This window comes from Rhinoraja longicauda, chromosome 29 (assembly GCF_053455715.1).
Source record: "Rhinoraja longicauda isolate Sanriku21f chromosome 29, sRhiLon1.1, whole genome shotgun sequence".
NCBI lineage: Eukaryota > Metazoa > Chordata > Chondrichthyes > Rajiformes > Arhynchobatidae > Rhinoraja > Rhinoraja longicauda.
The window spans coordinates 29,042,972-29,062,374 of NC_135981.1; the positions used below are offsets into that span (position 1 = coordinate 29,042,972).

Here is a 19,403-nt window from a genome sequence, read left to right on the forward strand (position 1 = left end):
GAGAGAGAGAGGGGGAGAGAGAGAGAGGGGGAGAGAGGAGGAGAGGGGAGAGAGAGAGGGGCAATGTCTGTGGCCGCGGCCACTGGCAGCCCGGTGCAGGCAGAGGTGGTGCAGTTTAAAGTTCCGAACGGAAACAGCAAGACCCTGTTTGTGTGTAACATTCACCCCAAGCTCTCGGAGGGCGCAGTTTATGTGAGTGGGGCGGGGGTGGAGGGTGGAGGAGGGGGTGGAGGTGGAGTGGGGGGTGGGGATGGGGGGAGGGAGGATGGAGGGGGGAGGGAGGATGGAGGGGGGAGGGAGGGAGGATGGAGGGGGGAGGGAGGGAGGATGGAGGGGGGAGGGGGTGAAATGAGGAGAGGGCCACAGTGTCACCGCTCCTATTCTCTCTCTCCGCAGAATTGCATTTTCAACACGTTTTCCGAACACGGGCTTGTGTACTTTTCGCGAGTGAGCAGGAATGCGGTTGAGCACCCGGGGTATTACGCCGTGGTCAAATATTATTCAGCTCTGAGCGCCAGTCGGGCACAGACGGCTACGAACGAGCAGTGTTTGTTTCAAGAGACTCCTTTGAAGGTCAGCAGCAATTTGAAACTTTGTCTGGCTCGTGGCCTTGCACACGTTGAATGCCTTGTCCCTGCATTTGCCCGTGTAATGTGAGTGAAAGATATGATCACACCGAGAAACAAGGGCTGGAACACTTTCTCAGGTGGTTACCCCATCACTATAGAAGTTCAAACGTGCATCCTGGCATCATTAACCTTTGTAAACCTGGTAGAGGTTTCCATCGAGCCTAGAACCCTTGCATCATTTAGCCTAGATGTCAAGACAAATTTATCTCAAAGATAAACACAAAGTACTGGAGAAAGCGGTCAGGCAGTGTCTCTGGAGAAAAAGGATGGGTGACGTTTCGAGTTGGGACTCTTCTTCAGATGAAACTAATATCTCCTTGCACATCATCCACCAACAAATCATCCGCCAACATTTCCGTCACCTACAACGGGACCCCACCACTGGCCATATCTTCCCATCCCCTCCCCTCTCTGCGTTCCGCAGAGACCGTTCCCTCCGTAACTCCCTGGTCCACTCGTCCCTTCCAACCCAAACCACTCCATCCCCGGGCACTTTCCCCTGCAACCGCACGAGATGCAACACCTGTCCCTTTACCTCCCCCCTCAACTCCATCCAAGGACCCAAACAGTCTTTCCAGGTGAGGCAAAGGTTCATCCGCACCTCCTCCAACCTCATCTATTGCACCCGTTGCACTAGATGTCAACTTATTTACATCGGCGAAACCAAGCGCAGGCTCGGCGATCGCTTCGCTCTACACCTGCGCTCGATCCGCATTGACCAAACTGATCTCCCGATGGCCGAGCACTTCAACTCCCCCTCCCATTCCCAGTCTGACCTTTCTGTCATGGGCCTCCTCCAGTGCCATAACGAGGCCCACTGGAAATTGGAGGAACAGCACCTCATATTTCGCCTGGGTAGCTTGCAGCCCAGTGGTATGAACATCGACTTCTCCAACTTTAGATAGTTACTCTGTCCCTCTCTTCCCCTCCTCCTTCCCAGATCTCCCTGTATCTTCCTGTCTCCACCTATATCCTTCATTTGTCCCGCCCCCCCTGACATCAGTCTGAAGAAGGGTCTCGACCCGAAACGTCACCCATTCCTCCTCTCCCGAGATGCTGCCTGACCTGCTGAGTTACTCCAGCATTTTGTGAATAAATACCTTCGATTTGTACCAGCATCTGCAGTTATTTTCTTATATTATTCTCCTTGCACATAAATCACCACATTTTATTCTGTGCCTATCTAAAAGCCTCTTAACCCAAATTAAACCACCACTCCTGGCAGTTATTCAGGCAACCACCATCCTCAGTGCAAAAGAAAACTTGGTGTTATTTGCAAATTTACAAACCAACCTGTCTATGTTTATGCCCAACATTTATATTTATATATTTATATATGTATATGTATATATACACTAATATATTTATATATGTATATACACACACATATCCTGACTCCAAATGACCGTCAATGTTAATCCCATACATCTTGATCTTCTTGATATGACTTTATCAAATGTATTACAAAAATTCACGTAACAACATACATACCCCTAAACTCATCAATCACTTTCCTCACCTCCCCAAAAAACTTGATTGTTAGTAAGACACAACCTGCTCTATACAAAGCCATGCTGGCTGCCCCTAATCGATACTCCAAAAGCTTCCCTACTGCTGATGTGAGGCTCAGCGGCCTATAATTCCCTGGATTCTCTCCCCCTTAAATAAAGGAACAACATTAGCTGCTCTCCAGTCCTCCTGGAGCTTACATGTGACAAGAGAAGATGAAGGATTTATCCACCTTAATGCTCTTCAAGAGCCCCAAAACCACCCCCTCCTCAATCTCAAACTGCCCTTGCACATTAGTATTCTCCACATTGATCTCAATGTCCTCCTCGTCTTTCTCCAAGGTGAAAACAGATGCAAAGTACTTGTTTAGTACCTCCCCTACAACCCAAGACTTCAAGCACAAATTCCCTCCCTTATCCTTAAGTGGTCCTATCTTCTCCCTGGTTACCCTTTTAATTTTAATGTAGGTTTAAGAAGCTTTGGGGTTTTCTTCCATTCAACTTGCCTAAGCCATTTTGTCACCTCTTTGTCCCTTCTAATCACCCACTTGATTTCTTTCCTCCATTATATTCCACAGATCTGGTAAATCGAGTTTCACTGAACCTTAATTGGTACACATGACAATAAAATACCCTTTGAACCTTTGATTTCATCCGCTCAAATCTTGCACGTGCTTCCTTTTTCAATTTGACTAAATTTATAACCTCTTTGGATATCCATGGTACCCTTCCTTTGCTATCCTTATCCCCTCCTCACTGGAACATGCCAGTTCTGAACTTCAATCAACTGGCCTTTAAACAACTCCCACATGTCAGAAGTAGACTTACTCAATAACAATTGCTTCAAGTGTACCCTCCCTGGAGTTTGCCTTGTTCCAATTTAGTATGTTCTTGCAAGGCCAGCCTTCTCCCTGTTCAAAACAATCTTAAAACTTGTGATCCTGAAAGCGCTCTTCCTCTATAACACTAGTCACCTGGCCAGACTCATTCCCAATGCAAGGAACAACGTCCAATATGTTCCCTTTTCGGGTTGGACATGTTGTTTCAAGAAACCCTCTTGGAAACCCTCTACCTCATAAATTCTACCCCATCTAAGCTTTTGGCAATGAGCAAGTGGCAGTCAATATTGGGGAAGTTATAATCACTCACTAAGTCAACCACGTTGCCTGGCATAATTTGGTAATCCATCTACATATCTGTTCCTCTATCTCTCGCTTGCTATTGGGGGCCTATAGAATAATCCCACCAAAATCTTATAAAGTTGCAAAATGACTTCCTGACTCTAATACTCAATGTCCAGACCAATGAAGGCTTGCACACCATACACCTTCCTTACCACTCTATCTACTTGTGTTGCCACTTTCAGCAAACTATGGACCTGAACTCCAAGATCCTTCTGTACATTAATACTGGTAAGGGTCTTGCCACTAGCTGCATATATTCCCCTCACATTTGACTTCCCAAAAATCAATGCCAGCTTGGATTAGACCTCATCTACCATTTTTCTGCCCATTTTTGTAGCTGATCTCTATCCCACTGTATTCTTTGATAGCCTTTCTCACAGTTCACTAATCCAGCAATCTAGATGTTGTCTGTTAACGTACAAACCAACCCATTTATATGTAAACATGGATCCCTGTGGAACTCCACTGGTTGTAGATATCCAGTTTGAGTAACACCCGTCCACAAACTTCTGTCTTCTATTAGTAAGCCAATTCTGAATTCATACGATCAATTCACTGTGAATCTTCTGCATCTTAATCTTCTGGACAGCCAACTACGGGGGATTTTTATCAATTGTGTTACAAGAAAGTGGGATGACATAGAACTAATATGAATGTAGACACAAAATGCTGGCGTAACTCAGCGGGTCAGGCAGCATCTCGGGAGAGAAGGGATGGGTGACGTTTCGGGTCAAGACCCTTCTTCAGACTCTTTATTAGACATTATTATTAGACATTTTATTTGATTCTTTATTAGACATATTAGAATTAATATGAATGGTTGATTGATGGTCAGCATGGACTCGAGCGTCCATTTCGTGGGGCTTGAAACTGGAAGTGTCCTGAGCTAATTCTGCTAATCATCTATTGTACAAATGATGGCTCCCATTGATTGTCGCCGGAAGCTTGTGCCCTTTTCAGGATAGACGATGACTGTGATGTAACATTTGAAACATGGATGATGGACACGAAAGAAGAAGAAGCATGGACTCGGTGTTCTGAAGGGCCTTTTTTCATACTGTATTGATATACCGTATCAATAAACATGCAACTACATTTTGCTAGATAATGAAGAGTTGAGATTTAAACATAGTTCTACCATTGAAAGTTCCAGTGAATAAAGTGCAATTTAATCCTAATTTTGAAGTTATTTGCCATTCCAGTATGTAAATTCATGAAGGCAATGTAAAGTTGTTGATATTGGACATTTTTACATTTGCAGTGACCTGGAATAAGTTATTGCAGTTCAGTCATGAGTTTTTCTTTGAACAGTCTCTTCAAATATACTGTGCAATATGTTTTGTCACGATAAAAATTCGCTTCCAGGAACTGCTTAATGTAATGGTAATGCAGTTAATTAATTTTTTTTACAGGTTCGGATGTGCACAAAGCAGCGATTCATGAAAGAATTTCAAGAGCACCAACTATCTTTAAATAGCATCAAATGTCAGGAATTGGCTAATTACTACCTTGGTTTCAACGGATGGTCCAGTCACGTAATTGGGGTAAGCACAATGAATATTCTGAGCAATACAGAATAATATATAACTTATTCTATAACTTGTAGCAAAGAAGCACTCCAGATCATTACACTCTATGAATTTTTTTGTATATTAATTTTCAGAATTTGGGCATCACAGGCATGACCAGTAATTATTTTCCGTTTCTAACCACCTTTCAAAAGTTGGTGTTGAGCACCTTGTGGAACCAGTGTAGTCATTGTGGTGAAGCTATTCTGACCATGCTGTTTGGTAGGGAGTTTCAAGATTTACTGTCGCCGTTGATGAAGGATCAGCAATTATATTTCCAAATTAGGTTGATGTGCAATCTGGAAGGGAATTTGCCTGCTGACCATGTCATTCTTGGTGGTAGAGTTCTCTGGTTTGGTGGGAATGCCACAGTAGTCTGGATGAGGAACTGCTGTGCGTTCTGAAAACAGCGCGGGCTGCGAGCGGCTGCACCAGACATGGACGGGATAATATTCCAACGGACTGCTTGACTTATTGCTCTGCACTCATCCAGTTAGATGGAAACCATTCCTTAGACATTCCTGACATGTAGCTGATGGAAAATCGTTTGGGGATCAGGGGGTGAGTCGCTTGCCTAACCCCTGTTCTGCTCTTGTAGCCACTTTATTCACATGGTCGATCTAGATGAGTTTCCTGGTCAATGGTGACTCCCAGAGGTTGACGGTGATGAAATTGACAGTGCAATGCTGTTGAAGTTAGAGGGTCAGTGGTTACCCTATCGGTGTAATGAGATGGTCAATGCAAGCATTTTCGTGGCATAAATATCACTTGCCATTTATCAGCCGAGGCCCAAATGTTGCCTAGGTATTGCTACATGCAGGCACGGGCTGTTACATTTGCTGAGGAGTTGTGAATGGAGTTGAGCATTCTGTGAACAACTCCATTTTTGTCCTTATGATAGATGATGAGGCAACTGAGGATGGTTGGGCTACGACTCTGTCCTGAAGAACTCCTCTAGTGATACTTTAGCTATGACGTTATTGTCTTCCAGCGACCATCATCATCTTCCCTTGTGCATGGTGTGGCCACGCACGACTGGAGTGTTTCCCCATTGACCATTAAACGGGAATGCCGAATCAGCCATCAAATGGGAAAAATCTAGCCTGTTAAATGGTCAATAAGTGGATAGCTGGCATATGGAAGCTAATTGGCAAATTATTACGTGCAAAACATATTTGTAGTTCTTCATGAAGCACTTGTCCTTAGCGTTCCTCACTTTTATCATTCACATCACTCATTGTTGCTTGCACCACATTAATCTTGTCACATATGATTGGGGGTGGAATTTGATATTATTTGCAGAGGGCATCATTTCCACCTTGATCTATATATTTTGATATTATTCAGAAGGATGGTTGCTTTCTCAATGTACTCTATGCTAAAATCACTTGTCCCTATTCAGTCAGCAGTAGGACTGAAATGAGTTCTCATTTCTGGTTTTAGTGATAAAAGATGAAAACCATCTTACATACTACTGCAGTAGTATGTTTTGTTTTGCATTCCATCAGCTTCAAGCTTCATTTCTCTTCTACCTTATCCTTTGATCAGTAGTTACTGGAGATGCTTTATTTCATGTCTAAAATTCATGCTGCGGTTCAACTCCTGAAACCCAGAATTTCTTCATGCCTGGATTGCTGTTTTGCTTCATCCCCATTCCTTACAAACTGCAAGCCTTTCAGAACACTGCAGCTTGAGTCTACACCAGGACCATGTTCTGTTCGAGTTAACTCATACTTGCCAAATTCCATTGGTTTTATGAAATTCACAGCATCAAAATCTCATTAACCTCCTGACAAATAATAATAATAATATATTCCTTTATTCGTCCCACACCGGGGAATGTGAAACTGTTTTGGTTAGGTGAACTTTTATCTCTATTTCACATAAGCCAAACATTACAGTTGTACAGCCTTCTACAGTTGTACCGGGCCCTGGTGAGACCGCACCTGGACTACTGTGTGCAGTTTTGGTCTCCAAATTTGAGGAAGGATATTCTTGCTATTGAGGGCGTGCAGCGTAGGTTCACTAGGTTAATTCCCGGAATGGCGGGACTGTCGTATGTTGAAAGGCTGGAGCAATTAGGCTTGTATACACTGGAATTTAGAAGGATGATCTTATTGAAACATATAAGATAATTAGGGGATTGGACACATTAGAGGCAGGAAACATGTCCAGAACAAGGGGCCACAGTTTAAGAATAAGGGGTAGGCCATTTAGAACGGAGATGAGGAAGAACTTTTTCAGTCAGAGAGTGGTGAAGGTGTGGAATTCTCTGCCTCAGAAGGCAGTGGAGGCCAGTTCGTTGGATGCTTTCAAGAGAGAGCTGGATAGAGCTCTTAAGGATAGCGGAGTGAGGGGGTATGCGGAGAAGGCAGGAACGGGGTACTGATTGAGAGTGATCAGCCATGATCGCATTGAATGGCGTGCTGGCTCGAAGGGCTGAATGGCCTACTCCTGCACCTATTGTCTATTAGATCTGAACACTTTCTTGTTTCTCCTTCTTGACTGTGACCACAACGCCGAGCAGGCTGTTATCTCCCAAGCAGTCTCAAACCTCCTCCTACCGAGCTCTTACCTCGTCCATCCACACCTTTGGTGTCCCAACCCAGCACATCCACTTCCATCTCTTCACGAGATCTGCGAGCAGGAGTCTCTAGGCAGTCCCATTTTTTCAGAGTGCTCTTGCACCACTGAACACATTTCTTTCTACTTAATTCTATCCTTTCCCCCTGATCGAGCCCCTTTCCACCTTGATCTATATCTTTGATGCCCTCTGCAAATGTTGGGAACTTTTCTCGACACTGGTGTAGTCTAATGTACGGGGTATTTCTTAGATTTACATTTCACAGCTTTTACATGTCCATTTAGTGTTTGCCTCCCTTGCTCATCACCCTCATTAATCTATCAGATGGCTTTATCAATGGAAAGCAGCAGCATCCTGCCCCTACCTTGTCAGTACAAGTACCATGTTAGTACAAGTACCTTTCTCCCACCCTCTGCAACTTAAAACTAACTTGGTGTCTCACTTTCCCACTGCTGATGGATTTATGAACCGAATTGTCTTGTATTTTTTATTATGAACCATCTCTAATTATGAATTCTATTATGAATTATGAACTGTTTTAGTTGCACTAGTAACTTTGGGCTTTTGTTTTGAACCAATCTTGGGTTTTTACTTTTGAACATTTTAAATGTTTCTTATATTATCTGAGTACTGTATTTACAGACCCGTTAGACTGCTGCAAGTAAGAGTTTAATTATCATTTACTACAAAAAGAAACAATTAAACACTCTTGACCTAATATTATCTGTTTCTTTTTACACTGATGCTTTCTAATCTGTTGGGTGCTTCCAGCATTTCTGTTTGCATTTCAATTTTCCAGCATCTGCCATCTATAAACTAAAACTCTCGTTTGTTTGTTTGTTTGTTCCGGACTACAGCCAAACCGGTTCACGATAGCGCAACAATTTTAGGCCCACCTTACTCACCGTGCTAATGGAAGAAGTTTCATTGAAATTGGTGAAAATGTAATGATTTTAGCATCGACTATTTAAACTTCCTTATGATTTTTTTATTTTCCTGATTTAACAAGAACATTCAGCTCCAGTGAAGACGGATTGCTTCCCTGCTCCATCCTCTATCAATATTTGATCCTTCACTCACTAGTCATGGGGATGTACCCCCTCAGGAACTAATTGTTCTGCTGCAACTGTCAGTGATGGAAGTAAATGTCTGCATACCATGGTCTTATAAAAGGAATTTTCACTCTCCTGTTCCTTGTTAGAGCAATCACCAGTTCTTTCACATTAACCATTAGTTTAATACTAGACCAAGTGGACCCGTTGGGCCCAAACCTCTCCTGCATTGGTGCATCCCCCTCTCCCTCCCCCTCCCTCCTCCCCCTCCCTCCTCCCCTTCCCTCCTCCCCTTCCCCCCTCCTTCCCTCCTCCCCTCCTCCCTCTCCCCCTCCTCCCCCTCTTTCTCCCCCTTCCCCTCCCCCCCACTCCACTCCATCACCCTCAACCCACCTTATCCTCCTTCCTCCCCCTCCCTCCCTAGGAGATAGATTTAAACTTTAAAATGTGGATAACTGTGGATAAATATAACACCGTTTTCAATGAAACTTCTTCATTAGCACCAAAGGGACGACAGTGAGTAAGACGTGCCTAAAATTGTCACAGTATCGTGTACCATTTTGGCTGACAAACAAGAGTTTTAGTATATAGATGAAGTACAAAGGTTTTGAATATTGATGGAAGAAAGTGTTCTCAGTTATCAATTTGGGCAAGGGCTTCTCCAGGGACAATAAATATATCAAAAATAGTGCAGAAACTGCAGATGCTGGTTTACACCGAAGATAGACACAAAATGCTGGAGTAACTCAGTAGGACAGGCAGCATCTCTGGAGAGAAGGAAACGGTGACGTTTTGTGTCGAGACTGAACTCCCGCTGAGTTACTCCAGCATTTTGTGTCTATATCAAAACTAGTAATAGTTTCAATAAAGAAATTGCAGACAATATTCCAAAATGTGGAGTGCCATGGTTCAGTATTTGATACTATGTGAAGTTATAGTAATGGTTTGATGCACTTTTATTGTTGACGAGGAACTGTTAGGGTGGGGGTCTGTCCTGTTGTAGTTCTTCGTTGTAATTCTTCTCATTTACAGTTACAGAAGATTTCTGGTGCAGATGGATGTGACGAAAATGCTCAAGAAATGGAGCAGTCAGAGAGAAAGAACATAAAATACCTTTGTATTATGGAAATTAAATTCAAAAATTACGACATGTGTTGCAGAGGTATCGGGGTTTCTGAGGTACTTGAAACCCAGGATGCCACAGGTAAGAAACGGCTGGCTTTGAATTAGAAAGATTTTTGTAACATTTCAGTATTTCAGATCAATTCCTCTTAATGTGAGTAAACCCTTTGACCAACACCATCAACCTGTTTTAGTGTTCATTTTAGTGTTCATTAGTGGAATAATGTCAGTTGGTCAGGCAGCATCTCTAGAAGACGTGGAAAGGTGATGTTTTGGGTCGAGACACTTCTTCAGACCTGGAGATGTTGCCAGACCCACTGAGTTACTTTAGCACTGTGTCCTGTTTTGTAAACCAGCATCTGTAGTTACATGTCTATTCTAGTATTGATTAGTGAACTTTCTGCTCCTCAACATACCTTAAATCTTTAACATGTGCCTGAAAGGACAACAACTTCAGCAATGCAGCCATGCATCTGCATTCTGCAGGAGCATCTGCCTTGAATTGCTCTTGTGGGAGCATGGTCTAAGCATGTCCAAGTGTACTACTACCTGAGATAACTCGGCACCGATATTGTTTTTGTAACCACCAGTGAACCATTAACACCAAATTCTTTAAAGTTTAATGTTGTAGAAACATAGAAAATAGATGCAGGAGAAGCCATTTGGCCCTTCGAGCCAGCACCGCCATTCATTGTGATCATGGCTGATCATCTACAATCAGTAACCTGTGCCCAACTTCTCCCCATATCTTTTGATTCCACTAGCCCTTAGAGCTCTATCTAACTCTTTTAAATTCATCCAGTGAATTGGCCTCTACTGCCCTCTGTGGCAGAGAATTCCACAAATTCACAACTCTCCGGGTGAAAAAGTTTCTTCTCACCTCAGTTGTAAATGGCCTCCTCTTTATTCTTAGACTGTGGGCCCTGGTTCTGGACTCCCCCAACATTAGGAACATTTTTCCTGCATCTAGCTTGTCCAGTCCTTTTATAATTTTATACGTCTCTATACGATCCCCTTTCATCCTTCTAAACTCCAGTGAATACAAGCCCAGTCTTTCCAATCTTTCATCATATGACAGTCCCTCCATCCCAGGAACTAACTGTGAACCTACGCTGCTCTGCCTCAATAGCAAGGACGTCCTTCCTCAAATTAGGCCACCAAAACTGCACACAATACTCCAGATGTGGAAATCCTTTGTTTTAATAAAGTTGAAATAAAGAACAGAACGTAGTTCTCTCGTATGTTAAATTGGGTTATTTTTACAGTAGAATGTAAATTGAGGGTTTTTGATAGAGTAGATGGGGAAAGACTGTTTTCCCAGGTTTGGAATTAGATTAATGAAAGTGCCCCCTATTGATCACAATATAAAGCTCCTCTGTCAGACTCGTTAGACGTCCATATTATCTTCACAGGTCGGTTGCTTTGATTCTACCAAATTTATTGCAACTGCAAGACTGAAGGTCAGTACTGGGCTAAATCAGGCATTTGGTTCACTGGCTGGTTTGTCATAGGTTCAAACCCAATTACAGTAACTGATGGCGTAATCAATTACTCCCACATGTGCGAGGTACTGTGTTGTCAGCCTTTCAGATTAGACGTTCCGGAGAGCCTCCCAACCTAAACAATGTACAGTTTCAAAGAATAAATGTCTGGGTCCATTTGAATATGTTTTCTTCAATCATTGAATCATGGAAAACAGTTTAAAAATATATATATTTTCTGCATCTGCTTTTAACTGCTGTTGATCGGATCTTGTTCGTAAATTATTTAGATTTGGGTTTATTATTGTCGCGTACAGTGAAAAGTATTTTTTGCATGTTAGGATTTGAGTTTAGGAGCAAGGAGATCCTATTGCAGTTGTACAGGGCCCTGGTGAGACCGCTCCTGGAGTATTGTGTGCAAGTTTGGTCTCCTAATTTGAGGAAGGACATTATTGCTATTGAGGGAGTGCAACACAGGTTCACCAGGTTAATTCCTGGGATGACGGGACTGATGCATAATAAAAGAATGTGTCGACTAGACTTGTTTTCGCTGGAATTTAGAAGGATCAGAGGGGATCTTATAGTAACATATACAATTCTTAGAGGATTGGACAGGGTAGATGCAGGAAAAATGTTTCCGATGTTGGGGGAGTCCAGAACCAGGTGTCACAATTTAAGAATAAGGGATAGGCCATTTAGGACTGAGATGAAGAAAAACCTTTTCACCCAGAGAGTTGTGAATCTGTGTAATTCTCTGCCACAGAAGGCAGTGGAGGCCAATTCACTGGATGTTTTCTAGATTTAGCTCTTTGGGGAATAAAGGGATATGGGGAAAAAGCCAGAACGGGGTACTAATTTTGGATGATCAGCCATGATCACAATGAACGGCGGTGCTGGCTGGAAGAGCCAAATGGCCTATTCCTGCACCTATTTTCTATGTTTCTATGTTATCCAAACAGATCAGATAAACCATACATAAATACCATCAAGTTATACTCGACTACAATAGATAGTGCAAAGGGAAAGAAACAAAGTGTAGAATATAGTTCTCAGCATTGTGGCATAGCGGTAGAGCTACTGCCTCATAGTGCCAGAGACCCGGGATCGATCCTGACTACAGGTGCTGTCTGTATGTAGTTTTGCACGTTCTCCCTGTGACCTGAGTGTTTTTTCTTTATCTTCAGTTTCTTCCCACAGTCCAAAGACGTACAGGTTTGGAGGTTAATTGGCTTGGTAAAAATGTATATTGAACCTAGTGTAGGATAGTGCTGGTGTACGGGAATTGCTGGTCGGTATGGACTCAGTGGGCCGAAGGGCCTATTTCCGCACTGTATCTCTAAACTAAAACTAGACTAAGCATTAGTTCCATTGACAAAGTCCAACGCTCACAAAGGTGTGGAGGTGAAGCAGACAGCGCCTCAGCCTATGGAAGGACTGTTCACAAGCCTGAAAAGAGAGGAAGAAGTTGTCCTTTTAAGCTTCCATACCTTTTACCACATGGGAACAGAGAGAAGGAGGAATGACTAGGGTGGGACATAGGTCTTCCTTAAATGTATCAAGACTTGAAGTCATTTATGGGCAATGAGACTTTTAAGTTTATTGAAGCTGTTTCATTTTATCGTGTGTGTTTGCAGCAACGTACTACTACTGATCCATGAAAACTTTTATCTATTACAGATCCACTGAACTATGCACTATTACTTGGAAGAACTCAGAAGTCTGCAATGCAAAAAGCTTTATCAGATGCATTCCAGAAGGTGGTGCTTGTTGTCTTAGGTAAGGCTCTGATTTAACCCAGACTTGACAAGCACAGTTTACATTAACTATAGTGATATGAATCGAAAGCAGACCATTCACCCAGGTCTTTGCTTCAACAGTTAATCTAGACAATTGAGGCTAGCATAAATTCAATGTTAATTCCAAAAATAAAAGTACCAGCAGCACTGTTGGCGGTAGAATTTCTACCTGACAGCACCAGAGACCTGGGTTCGATCCTGACTATGGGTGTTGTCCGTATAAAGTTTATACGATCTCCCCATGATCTGCGGGTTGGCTTTGAATACAGAGAATACAGAATACAGAGCTTTATTTGTCATTCGGTACCGAGGTACCGAACGAAATTACATTGCAGTCACACACAAAAAAAGAACACAAGACACATAACCCCAACGCAAACATCCATCACAGTGACTCCAAACACCCCCTCACTGTGATGGAGGCAACAAAACTTCCACTCTCTTCCCCACGCCCACGGACAGACAGCTCGTCCCCGACCGACCCGCACAGTCCCCGCAAGGGGATGGAAGTCCCCGCGGCCGAGCCGCACCGGGTGCTGAAACATCCCGTGACCGAGCCGGGCGGTGGAAGGCCCCGCGGCCGTACCGTGCGCTGCTAAGTCCCGCGGCCGAGCCGCACCAGCGATGTAAAGTCCCGCGGCCGAGCCGCGCCGGGCGATGGAAGGCCCCGCGGCCGAGCCGCACCTGGCGCTGAACCGTCCCGCGGCCGCGCCGGGCGATGTTAGGTCCCGCGGCCGAGCCGCACCAGCGATGTAAAGTCCCGCGGCCGAGCCGCACCGGGCGATGGAAGGCCCGCGGCTGAGCCACGCCCCGCGCCGTGAGGAAGAGACCTAAAAAGGAAAGGTTTCCCCCACCCCCCCACACATACATAGCCAAAAAACAAAAACAAAACCCATCCCAACACCGACACACAACAAAAAAAAGGAAAAAAGACGAACAGACTGCCAGCGAGCCGCAGCTGTTAGGCGCCGCCACACGGGAGCTTCAGTTTCCTCCCACGTCCCAAAGACTCACAGGTTTGTAGGTTAATTGGCTTCGGTAAAATTGTCCTTAGTGTATATAGGATAGTGTTAGTTTGCGGGGATCACTGGTCAGTGCGGACTCGGTGGGCTGAAGGGCCTGTTTCCGCACTATCGCTAAACCAAACTAAACTACCGTTTTTTCTGTGGCTTACAAATTCTTGTTATTGTGCCTTCTGTAACACAAATGGTAAGGTTGCATTGAGTTGCCTCAGAAACACCAAGTACAAACAAAGAAAATTAATGTGCCATGTTTGAAAGGGACACAATTAATCGCAGAACTTGTATCAAATGATACAGAAACTAAACTAAAGGACTGACATTCTGGAATTCCACTACATTCCACCCCCGTGGTGTCTGCCATTTACAAGGGCCATGTATGGGCTCTGACAAGACCAATAAAGAGGTGAGAAGCTCCCTCTTCCTGCATCTGCACTGAGCTCCATCCAATTCCTATTTTTAGAAAAAATCTAGGCCTTTGATAACTGACCTTCTGAATAAATAATATCATTGATATTTAAATATTTGTGAGGAATTAGGCAATGAACATTTTGTTTGTCTCCCCCTTTCAGGAAATGGGAAGGTTTCTCTACAGTGGAGCTCAGAACAGAATGAAGTGAACCACTTCACAGAAGAGGAGCTTCAGACACAATTGCAGGTACAATCGCTAGGCATATCAATATGCGGAAACCTCAGTCGCAATAGGAAAGTAAATTTCTTTGATCCAACTGCATAGTTTCATTAAAATATTACAACCATTAAGCTTTTTAAAATAATTAATCCTCTAATGCAATTTTGCTATTATATTTGGGGCTTGGTGAGACCACACCTGAAATATTGTGCGCTGTTTTAGCCTGCTTGCCTTAAAACGAATCGCCTTGCACTAGGAGAGCAGTGAAGATCCACTAGTCGGCTTTCTGGAGTGGTCAGTCTGCCATATGAAGAGAAACTGAAGAGGCTGGACCTCTGTTCTCGAGAGTTTAGAAAAATGATCTAATTGGAGGCAAGTGACGCAGCAGTAGAGTTGCTGCCTTACAGCGCCAGAAACCAGGGTTTGATCCTTACTACGGGTGCTGTCTGTATGGAGTTTGTACATTCGCTCTGTGACTGCGTGGGTTTCCTCTGGGTGCTCTAGTTTCCTCCCACATGTCTAACTTAACTGAAAGCTTTAAAAAAACAGCATAGGGGGGGCACAATGGTGCAGCAGTAGAGTTGTTGCCTTACAGTACCAGAGACCCGGGTTCGATTCTGACTACGTCCGCTGTCTGTACGGAGTTTGTACGTTCTCCCTGTGACCGCCTGGGTTTTCTCTGGGTGATTTGGTTTCCTGCCACACTCCAAAGACGTACAGGTTTGCAGGTTAATTGGCTTCGGTAAAAATAGTAAATTATTTCTAATGTGTAGGATAGTGCTTATGTACGCCGTGATTGCTGGTGGGCTGAAGGGCCTGTTTCCACGCTGTATCTCTAAAGTCTAGAGTGGAATGTACAAACCACTTATAGTTTGACGGAGTGGAAGTGGGAATGATGTTTTTTGTGGGACATCTAGAACTATGCAATCAGTCTCAAAATAAGAAATGAAATGAGGGGAAATGTCTTTACCCAGAAACATTCACTAGCCTGGAGGTTATGGAATAAACTATATTCAAAATGAAGATATTATGGAATTAAGAAATAAGTGGATCGGGGAAGAAAATGGCTTTTGAGCTAGGCAGCCATGGCTATGTTGAATGTCAGAGCAGATATGAGGAGTTCTGAGCAGAGCAGAACTGAGAACTGCTGTTTTCAGGAAATACATGTAGGCTTTGATGGAACCAAATACAAATTAATCTTGTACATAATTTCTCAATGCTTTTGTACTTTGCAGAAACCTTGGAATAAAACTTGTTTTTTTTCTACACAGGTAAATAACATTTCGTGGAGTCAGTTTGAACATGAGGGTGAGGAAGAAATCCTTTCAGATCTCAGTTTTAATGCCGATTCTATGGGAGGAATTGGAACGCGAAGAACTTCTGAGATCCTTGGACAAGTGCCAATATAGAATCATCCTTGCTTCTGTTTTATGAAAAGTTGACAAAAATGTAATGCTGAATAGTGAGTTACATTTAAATACAAGAATCATTTTACCTTTCCTTTGGAATCGTTGCGTTGAGAGTATTCTTTTTTTTAAAAAACACGGCAATAAATGGTTACAAATAATTGAAGGAAAATGCTGGTATTGCACCATGGCAATGTATTCTCAAGTAATGATTGTGTAGAGAAGAAATTGTGTGCTCTGGCGATTTAAATAACATTTATGTCAGGTTAAAAGGAACATTGTAAGGACAAACTCCAGCACTCGCTAGCCTGGGATGTGCCTGATAACCTCTGTGCCAATTAGCTCCTCTTGAATCCATCAGTCTGAAGAAGGCACCCGACCCAAAACGTCACCTATGCATGTTCTCCAGAGATACTGTCAGACCTGCTGAGTTACTCCAGCACTTTGTCCCATTTTCTGTAAACCAGCATCCGAAGTTCTTTGTTCTATGACTCCAGCTGACATATTTTTAAGGTGCAGGGTTATATACCCGACAGTTCAGGCTGCAGATCCAGAGTACAATAGCAAATCGGCACTATGGGTTAGTTATGCTTGGTTGTCACTGTATATTTGTTTAAAAGGTATCAATCTGAATTTATTTAATATTGCTGCCAATATGTTTTTTTCTGAGTCAGCCATTTGGTCCTAAAATAAAGAATTTGTCATATCTTGAATTGTGGATGTTATTTCTCATGTGTTAGTTTTATTTGTATTAATAACTGCCTTTTCATGTAGCGCACTCCAAAATGTAGCAGAATTAAAATTTGAAGTACTGAGTACTCTCTTTGAAAATTTTGACACCTTTAACAATTCCAGTAATATTTTGCTAGATTATAATTCCTGTGATCCTGGATTTAAAAAAAAAAGAAATTTACAATGCATTGGACTTTGGAACAAAATAATCATCAATTTGTGACATTTCAATATGATTTCAATGTATTATCATTTCATACTGTATAGTGCCATGTTATTTCAAAACGATGGCAATCAGAGCTACTCCGATAATAAAATGGAGTCCTTGCAAGAAATGGGTTGGGAAGAAGTATAGATAATCTGTGAGAATCACTTGACATATATGGGATATTAGTCACGGTGGCGTAACGGTAGAGCTACTGCCTTACAGTGCCAGAGACCCGGGTTGGCTTACCTGTTCAGAGTTTGTATGTTCTACCCTTGACCTGTGTGTGGGTTTTCTCTGAGATCTTCGATTTCTTCCCACATTCCAAAGACGTATAGGTTTGTAGGTTAATTGCCTTGGTATAAATGTAAAATTGGCCCTAGTGTGTGTAGGGTATCGTTAATGTGCGGGGATCGCTGGTCAGCGCAGGCTCTGTGGGCCGAAGGATTTCTGTGCTATATCTCTAAACTAAAGCTAAACTAAGCTTATCTTACGAGAAATTAAGGAAGGAAATAAAGGAAGAAGAGTTAAGATGGACTATGTGAAGGATGTAGAATAGATGCGGTGAGTTTATTACAAACTGTTGACAGCTTGAAAAGAAGTCTGGGGATGAGTGCAGCAACAAAGAACAGTTTATGAACTCAAGGTTTCTACTGATAAGAACCTAGACAGAACCGTGGGCAACAACTCCTTCATGGTACAAAGATAATGAGGTAATGCCCACTGGCCTGGAATCAGGGACACAGCAAGGTTGTGTAATTTTGAACCTGTAAGAGACGCTACAAATATTCTTGGCCTAATACATCCTAATCATCCTATATTGTTAAAGACACCTGTTTTCAGTTTTCTGCTGTATGTTCAGAGTCTTTTGTCTGTTAATGTTCAGTATTTAGTCTTTTACTTGTGACTCTGCAGTCTTCTGTTAGTTATGATATGTTCAGTCTTTTAGCTATCGTCCGCAGATCTTTTAGTCTGTCTTAAAATTCTTTGCTCCAATACCACATTACCACTATGCCTAAATAAAAAGTTTTCAATGATACCACTGGACCTGGCATATTATTGAGAATTCAGTTATACAACAACACCCAGCAGCAATGATTACAGGCATTAACGTGGTGGAAGAGGGCTGAGTAATGAACCAAATTCCAACTGAAGCAAATAACGGTCCACATATCTCGTAAAAAGGGTGACGGTAATGTAAGGGTTAAACGGACAGTGTCAGCTAAAATGGACACCATGCACATTGCAATGTGCATGCTTTTCAGCTAAATTACCCAAGCGGGCGAGGTCCCTGCTCTAGGTGGGTGGGCAGGTGTGATCCTTGCTTTGTTGGTCTGGCCAGGGCTGGTACCATTGTCCTGAGTGGGCAAGGTCCTGAAAAATCATGGTATGGAATGGGGTGAGGTCCCTGCACCATTGCCCCAGGGCGAGGTCCCTGCACCATTGCCCCAGGGCAAGGTTCCTGCACCATTGATTGCCCCAGGGCGAGATCCCTGCACCATTGGTTGTCCCAGGGCGAGGTCCCTGCACCATTACCCCAGGGCGAGGTCCCTGCACCATTGATTGCCCCAGGGTGAGATCCCTGCACCATTGATTGTCCCAGGGCGAGGTATCTGCACCATTGCCCCAGGGCGAGGTCCCTGCACCATTGCCCCAGGGCGAGGTCCCTGCACCATTGCCCCAGGGCGAGGTCCCTGCTCCATTGCCCCAGGGCGAGGTCCCTGCACCATTGCCCCAGGGCGAGGTCCCTGCACCATTGCCCCAGGGCGAGGTCCCTGCTCCATTGCCCCAGGGCGAGGTCCCTGCACCATTGATTGTCCCAGGGCGAGGTTCCTGTACCATTGCCCCAGGGTGAGGTCCCTGTACCATTGCCCCAGGGCGAGGTCCCTGCACCATTGCCCCAGGGCGAGGTCCCTGCACCATTGCCCCAGGGTGAGGTCCCTGCTCCATTGCCCCAGGGTGAGGTCCCTGCTCCATTGATGGTCCCTGCTCCATTGATTGTCCCAGGGCGAAGTCCCTGTACCATTGCCCCAGGGCGAGGTCCCTGTACCATTGCCCCAGGGCGAGGTCCCTGTACCATTGCCCCAGGGCGAGGTCCCTGTACCATTGCCCCAGGGCGAGGTCCCTGTACCATTGCCCCAGGGTGAGGTCCCTGTACCATTGCCCCAGGGCGAGGTCCCTGTACCATTGCCCCAGGGCGAGGTCCCTGTACCATTGCCCCAGGGTGAGGTCCCTGTACCATTGCCCCAGGGCAAAGTCCCTGTACCATTGCCCCAGGGCGAGGTCCCTGTACCATTGCCCCAGGGCGAGGTCCCGGCCACGTCTAGGAAGGAACTGCTGGTGCTGGATAACACCCAAGATAAGACACTCAGCGGGACAGGCAGCGTCTCTGGAGAGAAGGACTGGTCTGAAGGGTCTAGACCCGGACCCGGGCATCACCCACCCATGCAGGTTCTCCAGAGACGCTGGCTGGGCCGCTGGGCGAC

At 44.2% G+C, this 19,403-nt stretch overlaps 1 protein-coding gene across 1 annotated transcript; it reads left to right on the forward strand.

Annotated features, from left to right (window-relative positions):
* The first annotated feature begins 6 nt into the window (after positions 1–6).
* On the forward strand, positions 7–17,927 carry rdm1 (RAD52 motif containing 1). The gene is made up of 7 exons (XM_078424394.1): positions 7–192; positions 397–573; positions 4,734–4,865; positions 9,558–9,729; positions 12,806–12,904; positions 14,516–14,601; positions 15,846–17,927. The coding sequence occupies exons 1-7, from the start codon at positions 64–66 to the stop codon at positions 15,981–15,983; spliced, it is 933 nt and encodes a 310-aa protein (XP_078280520.1). The 5' UTR covers positions 7–63; the 3' UTR covers positions 15,984–17,927.
* The last annotated feature ends 1,476 nt before the right edge of the window (positions 17,928–19,403 follow it).

Bases quoted from the DNA above. Each gene is read 5' to 3' on its own strand.
- rdm1 (XM_078424394.1), top strand. From the start codon at position 64: ATGTCTGTGGCCGCGGCCACTGGCAGCCCGGTGCAGGCAGAGGTGGTG. The intron at 9,730-12,805 runs GTAAGAAACGGC...TATCTATTACAG, and splicing joins TGAAACCCAGGATGCCACAG to ATCCACTGAACTATGCACTA. The intron at 12,905-14,515 runs GTAAGGCTCTGA...TCCCCCTTTCAG, and splicing joins GGTGGTGCTTGTTGTCTTAG to GAAATGGGAAGGTTTCTCTA.